This window comes from Erithacus rubecula (genome assembly GCF_903797595.1).
Source record: "Erithacus rubecula genome assembly, chromosome: 1".
NCBI lineage: Eukaryota > Metazoa > Chordata > Aves > Passeriformes > Muscicapidae > Erithacus > Erithacus rubecula.
In genome coordinates this window covers 9,746,958-9,755,942 of record NC_136658.1, presented here as the reverse complement: position 1 = coordinate 9,755,942, position 8,985 = coordinate 9,746,958, and the positions used below count along the sequence as shown (strand labels likewise).

The following is an 8,985-nucleotide window of genomic DNA, read 5'->3' as shown; positions in this document are numbered from 1 at the left end:
AGAAAAGGAAGAAATCTCTGAAATGAGGGGCTTGTACCAGTATTAAAAAAAACACATATCCCTACACATCTGCACTCTGCAGCATCGTATTTCAGATGGTTGCTACTAATTAAAAAACAGATGCTGTTAAATATCAAAATCATGAGCAAAATCCAGTTTGATTGTTTGTGCTAAACCTTTCTTTCTGCTCACCATCCACTGACAGTGGCACAAAACACAAAGTGCCTGCTCACGAGTTACATGGATGAAGAAACACCGTAAACACCGATTAGAAGTTTCCCTCCATTTAAAAATGAGCACAATTACAATGGTCCCACTTCAAGAAACATGATTAAAGTATCCAGAAGAAATTAAGAAAAGAAATTAAGCTACCTAAGTAATTAGAAAACAGTCAGATCGTGAGTCATTAAGGAGGCTGACTGGTTTAACCTTCTTTTCCCTTTCCACCTTTTCATGCTGAGAATGAAGCACATCACCATGCTAACTACAAGTGGAGAATGAAAACATTTTTTACCATTAAGTTAAAGCGGTGCCACTTTATTTGCATAGAGAAGAAACTTTTAAGAAGTGAGCTCCTGGGAATGACTTTTGGGTTATGTCTCTTTTCATCACTTATGAGAAACGTCTAAACGCCAGGTGGACAAGAAGGAAATCCCTCCTCACCATCAATAAGAAAACTAGGTAACTTGTAGCGAACTGTGATTTGTTGGCTGAAATGCGTATTTATTGTGAAGTTCTGAGATTCGGTGTGCTTGATTTGTGGAAAGCTTCTACTTGCATCCTGCGTAGAATAAACAATGTCTACTTTCCGAACCAGGCTCTTGTCCGTGTGAAAGACACCGCGGTCAGGCTCTCTCGAAACTCTTGCAGAGGAGGGAACTCGGTGCTTTCTAGCTGAAAACCGAGGGGGACAAACGAAGGCGTCCTGCTCGGGCACGGCCACAGCCGCGGTCTCTGACGCCCCACGCCGGTGGAAAACCGCAGAGCAGCATGGCGCCGAGACTACAGCTCCCAGCAGCCACCGCGACCGCCCCGCCCGGGCCCGCGCCTGCGTCTGTGGGAGGGCACACACCGCCTTCCCGGCTAACGGGTGACGCGCCTCCCGGCCCATTGGCTGGTACCCGCCGGAACCGGCTGTGCTGCGGTGTGCACTGGGAGTTGTGGTTCTCTCGCCCCCAGCAGCAGTTGATGTGAGCGAAGCGGGAGGAATACGTGTACTACCGTTCCCGGCGTGCCCCGCGCGGCCCGGAAAGAGCCGTCAGCATTCGGAGCCAGGGGTAGACATGGCGGGGCAGATGGCTGTTCTGGGTGAGACGGTGGTGCGGCTGGGCTGGGAGGTTTTGGGGACTTTTGTTTCCGCTTCGCGTCTTTCTGCCGCCGGTGTTGCCCCGGCTTGGCTGTCCAGGGTGGCACGAGCTTCCCGTCCTCGGTGTGTTCCGCTGTGCCAAATTCTGGACTCCTCTGTGCAGGAGTGAGATGGAGCTCCTGTAGCGGGTCCAGCGGAGGGCAGCAAAGATGATGAGGGGACTGGGCCTTTTAGAAGCAAAGGCTGAGGGGGCTGGGGCAGCCTCAAGGAGAGATGAGTTAGAGGGAACCTCATCAGTGTGTGTCAGTGCCTGCAGGGAGGGGTCAGAGCATGGACCAGGCTCTGCTCAGCGGTGTCAGCAATGGGACAAGAGGAATGGGCAGGAACAGATGCACAGAAAGTTTCACCTGGACACGAGGAAGAACTTCTTCACTGTGCAGTGACCAAGCACTGGAACAGATCACCCAGAGAGGGTGTGGAGTCTCCCTCACTGCAGATACCCCAGAACCATCGGGGTTCAATCCTGTGCCGTGGGCTTTAGGTTGACCCTGCTTGAGCAGGGAGGTTGGACCAGATGATCCACTGTGGTCCCTTCCAGCCTTACCCACTGTGGGATTCTGTGAAAGCCAAGGTGGCACATTGCTCAGAAATGCCCAGGGAGATTTGCAGCCCAGAGTAAGCCAGGGCTTTCTCACCATTTGGTTTGAAGTACTATTATGACCATCCTCCCTGCTATAAAAAAAGAGATCACCCACTCTTTGAAATTTAACTTACTTACATTCCTTGATGAGATTTTGTTTGTTGGTGCTTTGTTTTGGTAATCATCTAAGGCATTATTTGATGCTGGACTTTTGGGTTTCTTGTGTCTTTTGATTATAAGTAAAATAAAAATAAAATCAGCCAAACAACAAACTCCTCTGCACATAAACTGGTCTTCCCTTGGTTTGAAGGTACAGAAAAGATGCAGAGGTATGGGAAGATGCTTTTTTGGGAGCTATGGCTGAAATAGAATGAGTTAGTATGGATTTCTCCCCTTATTTTTAGACTTCTGGTGAAGCTGGAGGTGTTAGAATTGGGAATTTGTTGTTTCACTGTGATTTTGGGTATCCTCATTAACTCAATGTCCTTTTAGGGTCCTTTATAGGCAACTCCTCCAGAAGTACTAATTAGCCTGTGTTATTGCAGAAACATGCAGAGAGAAATAGAATTATTACAGTATGATGATATTTTTGGCTTTTCCGTCTCTTGGGCTTTTTTTCCTTAATCAGTTTAATATTTAATGCCTAAAATCCTTGACTTCTAGCCATTCTCTGTTGAGAAGGAAATTAAAATCTAATTAGGTGGCTGAACAGGCTGTGGAGTGTGAAATAAAGCTGCAGGAGGTGCAGTGTGTCACACCGTGTCACTTGCATTGATTTGTAGGTTTGCAGAGCTGATCCTCTAACCCTGCTGTTCCCATCTCCATATTTCAGGCTCTGCTGTGCTGGCCCTGCTCTTAGCCAGCTACCTGGCCCAGCAGTACCTGCCCATGCCCACCCCCAGAGTGATTGGGATTGACCTTGGCACCACCTATTGCTCCGTGGGCGTCTTCCTGCCCGGCAGCGGGGAGGTGAAGGTGATTGTGGATGAGAGTGGGCACAGCAGCATCCCCAGCGTGGTCTCCTTCACAGACACAGGGGTGCACGTGGGCTATGAGGGCCTGGAGCTGGCTGATGCCAACCCTCAGAACACCATATATGATGCCAAGAGATTCATTGGGAAAGTCTTCACTTCAGAAGAACTGCAGAATGAAAGCAGCAGGTATCCCTTTAAGGTAAGCAGGCACCACCCTCAGTGCCCTCCAAGCAGGAAAGTATATGCTACAATCCAGGCTGGGCATGAGCAGATCCAGAGCAGCCCTGGAGAAGGAGTTGGGGGTGCTGTGGGTGAGGGGCTGGATGTGCCCTGGCTGTGTGCTGGGAGCCCAGAGCCCCCCGTGTGCTGGGCTGAGCCAGAGCCCCGTGGGCAGCAGGGCAGGGAGGGGATTGTGCCCCTCTGCTGAGACCCCACCTGCAGGGCTGCATCCAGCTCTGGGCTCAGCACAGCAAGGACAGGGACCTGCTGGAGCCAGCCCAGAGGAGGCACCGAGGGGAGCAGAGGGATGGAGCAGCTCTGCTATGGGAAAAAGATGGAAGAATTGGGATTGGCTTGGGATTGGAGAAGTCTTAGGGGTGAATTAATTGTGGCTTTCTGACACCTGAAGGGAGCTTACAAGAAAGATGGAGAGAGATTATTTACAAGGATCTGGAATGACAGGACAAGGGGGAACAACTTCAAACTGATAGAGAGTAGGTTTAGATTAGAGATTAAGAAAAACATTCTTTACTGTGAGGGTGGTGAGGCCCTGGTACAGGTTTCCCAAAGAAACTGTGGATGCCCCATCCCCAGAAGTGTTTGCAGCCTGGTGCACTGGAAAATGTCCCAGCCCATGGCAGGAGGTTGGAAGAAGATGAGCTATAACGTCCCTCCAGCCGAATCTATGATGCCTGAAATGTGGTTGATCATCTGGCCAGAACTTGAGTCATTTGTCTCTGTCTGATGTGCTTAAAAACCATAAGAGGTATTCAGAGAGAGGAAGGAAAAGGTTGTGGAAGTTGTGCACATCTGCATGAGAGCTGATAATGACTTTCCAGAGGACCCTGTGTTTTTTACTCAGAAATGTGTTTCTGGGTAACCTTCCAGTCCCTTCTTTGAAAGGATAAATTTAAACTTTGAATGCTTTGCTGAAACTTTAATTCTCCTGAAATTGTAAAACAAAAACACAAACAAGCAAACAAAAATCAACAAACCTCCTCCCCAAAAAAAAACCAAAACCCAAGAAAGTTTTAAAGCAACATATTCTCTGTCCCAGTGGCACTTTACTACTTACTTGACCAGCAATGAGTATGGTGCAGAATGGGTTGAAAAAAAAATTCGTGTACTGCAAGTGGTCTTTGAAGTATTTTTAATTTTTTAATATTGTTAAGAATATTGTTAAGCTGTTTCAGTACCAAACTGTTTGTTTCCTCTCAGAAACCTGAAAGGTAACTTTATGATTAAAAAAGCATCCCTTCTGTCTTTGAATGTGGTGTTGGAAGTTGATTACACAGTTTCTAGGTCTTAACTTTTTGTATTTTACTGGGGCACAGTGGGTGTCATCTGTTTGGTTGTACTTTGACCCCTTAAGTGGTATGTTTTCATAATCCTCCTAATCCAGGAATAAAAGTGATCCAGAAATGGACAAAGCACATTTAAATTATTCCAGAATAAAGAGACTACATGAAATAAAACATTTGGTAGGAGCAGGATGGGGGAACATAGGACGATTTCTCACTTGGGGGTTGTGTCACTTTATCCTTCTAGGTTGTCAACAACAATGGATCAGCTGAATTTTCTGTGACAGCTAATGGAACCTTTCACATCACTCCAGAGCGCATTGGCTCTCAGCTGCTGCTGAAACTGAAGAAAATGGCAGAAACCAACCTTGGCATGTCCATTTCCAAGGCAGTCATCTCCGTGCCAGCAGAGTTTGATGAAAGGCAGCGGAATTCTACCATTAAGGCAGCTAACCTTGCAGGTGATGTCTCTCTGTTTCAGTGTTTCTTGGAGACCTTGAGGTCTGTTTCACTAACAGTAAGGTTTTGTGGAGGATACAGAAACAGTGAATCAGTGACAGAGAAGTTTAGAAAGGATTTATTGTGAGGAACAGCTGCTGAATACCAAAAGGTGCAGCTCACTAACACAGACATACATGGCTGGAAGTAAGTTTTACTTCAGGGAAAGTAGTCTCTTTTATAATCTCCAAGTAGGGAGACTATATAGAGCAGCCTTGGACAATCATTTAAACAGAAATAGAACACATGAAATAAATCTCTTTAGCAAGGTTTCTCTTGGATCAATGTGTTTGGGCACATTATGGTTTGTGATTTTGCCCTGATGCTGAAGCAGTACTATTTTAGGATTAAGTAAGGAAAAGACTTCATTGGATATTGCTGCTTAGAAAACCACTTCCTTTAGATCTGACACTTACCTTCAGGTGAGTATGATTTTAAAAAAACTCCAACAAGTAGTGGCAAATGCCATTCTGTTGTAAGAACTGCAGTTTTCTGAGGCGTAGCTGAATGTTGCTTGTTGTCTCTGCTCCTCATAGGGCTCAGCGTTCTGCGAGTAATCAATGAGCCCACAGCTGCTGCTATGGCTTATGGCCTCCACAAAGCTGATGTGTTTAATGTTCTGGTGGTGGATTTGGGTGGAGGAACTTTGGATGTGTCTCTCTTGAACAAGATGGGAGGGATGTTCGTCACACGAGCCATGGCAGGTGAGAAAAATACTTTTGTTTCTCAAGGAGTGGGAGGCAAGCTGCACCTGAAGTCGCTGTTGGAGAGATTTTTTAAAACATACCAGCCATGTCACAGAGTGTTTTCCTAAAAGAATCTCAGCTGATTTTCATGTAAAATTAGGTTTGTGACTGGTTTCAGCAATTAAGACCACAAAGTCATAGGTTTTGGCTGACCCAGAGGGGTAAGCTGTGGTTTAATTTTATCCGTGTCTGTTAACTTTTGTGTCTACTAATAAAGTGCTGGTGCATGTTACAGTTAATTTGACTGGACTTTTGCTGGCCTGGGGTTGTTTAAGGTCTTCCTTCCACCTTTGCCCAAACTGGGAATATTGGCAGATCACTGACCAGTGCTTTGGTGCATCCTTGCCTTGTGTTTGGTTCCAGTTCAGTTGAGCAGGGTTTGGGAATTCACAGGCTGTTAACCCAGAAGTTTGGAGATTGGTCTATGATTCATCCCTGGGCACAGAGCTCTGGCAGCACTGTTTGGTCAGACTGTAGTGAAGAGACAGCTGTGCTTCAGCTGGCTTGCACACAGCTCTCAGGTCCTAGCTGCCTGTGCTGCCTTCAGCAAGCAAGTTCAGATGTGAGCTGCTGCTGCTGCTCAGTCCAGTTAGAGTGCAACAGTAAGAAAGTTTTACTCTGATTTAGTCAGACAGAGGTCCACTAAGTGAGTTACTGTTTGCAGTCAAAACAAAGCAGTGGAAATTATTATCATGTGTGCAGTGGACAACAATTTTGTCTGTTGGTATAGCTCTGTGAGCTCCTGTGCTTGTGGTCCTTCTGTGATTGTTCTGGCCCTTGAGCACCCTCTCCCAGTGAAAGAGAAGCAGTGTGCTGCTTTGGAAATGCTCTGTCTGATGCCTTCTATTCTGATCTTTCAGGTAACAACAAACTTGGAGGACAGGATTTCAATCAGAGGTTGATGGTGTATTTGTATGATCAGCTCCATCAAATGTACGGTTCTCTGCCAACACAAAAAGAGGAGATTCACCGCCTCAGACAGGCTGTGGAAGCTGTTAAATTAAACCTGACTGTCCATGAGACAGCTACTCTGAGGGTGCTGTTGACTCTGCCAGCAAACAGGCTTAAAAGAGAACTTGCAGAAAGCCAGGTGAAAACAAGCAGTGCACTGAAAGATGAGGCCTCACAGAACACAAAAGGCATGAAAAATCCTGGAGATGCTTCCAAAGTAGAGGACAGCTTTGTTGAAGTTGTATTTGAAACAGAAATCTCTCGGGAGCTGTTTGAGATGTTAAATGAGGACCTTTTTGAGAAAATTCTTGTGCCTATTGAACAAGTGTTGCAGGAAGGGCACCTGCACAAAGCAGAAGTAGATGAAATTGTGTTAGTCGGAGGCTCCACACGGATTCCCAAAATACGTGAAGTTATTCGGGACTTCTTTGGAAAGGAGCCCAACACCTCCGTGGATCCTGACCTGGCAGTTGTGACGGGCGTAGCCATCCAAGCAGGAATTCTTGCTGGGTCCTGGCCTCTCCAAGTCAGTGCTATAGAAATCCCTAACAAGCATTTACGGAAGACTAATTTTAACTGAAAAGAAACTCTTCTCAATTGCATTCCAGCTCTCCAAAAGGATCCATTGTTACCTGACTGGCAGTGGAGCCTAATCTTAGCTACATTCTATTCAATTTTCAAGTGTTCCCGTTAGGTGTTACAGGACACCTACCTTTGCTAAAGCTTGATGTTACTTTAAAAGTACAAACGAGTTCTGAAGTGTGCTGTGTTTACTTGGAGATGGGATATTGGATGAAAAAGGCCAGTGATGACACACCCATATTTTCTTGCTAAATTTTATTAGCAAATCCTGGAGCGGTGTGTATTTAAAGTGTAAAGGGAGTGTGACCAAAGGTTTGAGGCTGTGTGGTGCTGAGGTGTTCCTGGGTCCAGTGTATTTGCTTGGAAGGACTGTGAAGCAGCATTAACGCACAGAGTGCTGGCAGTGTTCAGCTTACACTTATTGGTTAGATTGAGCCATTCAAACATTTAAGCACCTTTCCTAAAGGCATCTTGCAGCTTAAATGAGACTGAGACATTCATTTGATTCTTCTGCTGTTCATAACAGCATAATGGTATTGCTGAGGCTCCGTGGCAAATTGTCCCATGATTAGGAAACCTTATTGAAAATGTAGCTCTTGCCAGTGCAGTTTCCTGGTCTCCAAGGGCTTCATTCCTGACCTGGCTGTGATGGTTAAATAGAGGTGCTGCTGTTTTACCCCTGATGTTCTCCACAGAGAACAAGGGTATGTTGCCAAGTATTCATACCTGCCCCTGCCTTATTCTAAAACTACGCTGATTTTATGTATCTTGAAGCTGCATCTGCCTGTCTTCCCTTGAATTTGACCAACATGAATTTCATCGTTCTGCATTTGCAAATGTGTGACATCTTCTCCCTGATGTACCCCAAGCCATACTGTGCTTGGGGAGAAAGTGTGGGACAGAAGGGATGGCCTGGATGAAATGTTGTTCCTGTAGCCCTAGCAAATGAAATTTGATCCAACTACTTTGTGCTTTTTAGCTCTTAGATGGTTTAGGTTTTGTCATATCCCCACCCTAAACTGAACAGAGGTTATAGCTGTCTTATTGGGAAAGAAGCAGCGTTGTGTGTAACTCAGGGTTTGAGGTGACACTTCTTAGGACTCTATTTTAGGCAAATAGGTAGCTATCCAGATATCTTGAAAATGTGTGAGGAGAATAAAGTTACTGATCTGAAAAATAAACCAAATTTGTGACAGTTCTCTCTTTGGAGGGATTAAGCAATAATCAAACACCAGCTGAATTCTATTATCTGCTTGGAACTTCCTACCAAAAAAAACATGTCATTCACTAAGACTGGTTTCAACATCCATCAGCCCAGTCTTCATCAGGTAAGCTCTAGTAATAGGAGATTGTAAGGATTTTCTTGTCTTCTCCAGAATAATTTTGTATTAACCTTGCTAAGATAAAGTATGGGGCTTAGATTTATTGTTTTAACCTATGACTATATTAAAATAGGCTTATTACTCTCCTGGCAGTCGGCCTGATTTATGGCACTGCCATAAATCAGTTGTGCTGATTCAGCTTTTTGCATAGCTATTGTCTAAATGCATCTTTGAAGTAATCCAATTAAAAACCTCTTAAACTTGATCCCACTTAAAACCTTGAATCATAGTTGCAAACAGCCATTCCAACAGCATTGTTTAACTTCACAGAGGATTCCCAAAGTACTGCTAACATATGTTTAATTTTCCTGAGTTGAAAACCAAAGTGATTTTTTTATTTGAGGATTCTTTTTTTCCTTTGTGGCTCTTTGAATGTGACCCTGACT

At 45.1% G+C, this 8,985-nt stretch overlaps 1 protein-coding gene across 1 annotated transcript; it reads left to right on the top strand.

The window, feature by feature from the left end:
• Nucleotides 1-1,147: 1,147 nt before the first annotated feature.
• Nucleotides 1,148-7,394, top strand: HSPA13 (heat shock protein family A (Hsp70) member 13). Its single transcript, XM_079315346.1, has 5 exons — nt 1,148-1,308; nt 2,779-3,119; nt 4,688-4,901; nt 5,475-5,642; nt 6,545-7,394. Exons 1-5 carry the CDS (start codon nt 1,284-1,286, stop codon nt 7,213-7,215), a joined length of 1,419 nt encoding a protein of 472 aa, XP_079171472.1. The 5' UTR covers nt 1,148-1,283; the 3' UTR covers nt 7,216-7,394.
• The last annotated feature ends 1,591 nt before the right edge of the window (nt 7,395-8,985 follow it).

Excerpts from the sequence above, each read along its gene's own strand:
- HSPA13 (XM_079315346.1), top strand. The coding sequence starts at position 1,284 with ATGGCGGGGCAGATGGCTGTTCTGG. Across the intron at positions 3,120-4,687 it reads GCAGCAGGTATCCCTTTAAG|GTTGTCAACAACAATGGATC; the intron begins GTAAGCAGGCAC and ends TTATCCTTCTAG. Across the intron at positions 4,902-5,474 it reads TAAGGCAGCTAACCTTGCAG|GGCTCAGCGTTCTGCGAGTA; the intron begins GTGATGTCTCTC and ends TGCTCCTCATAG.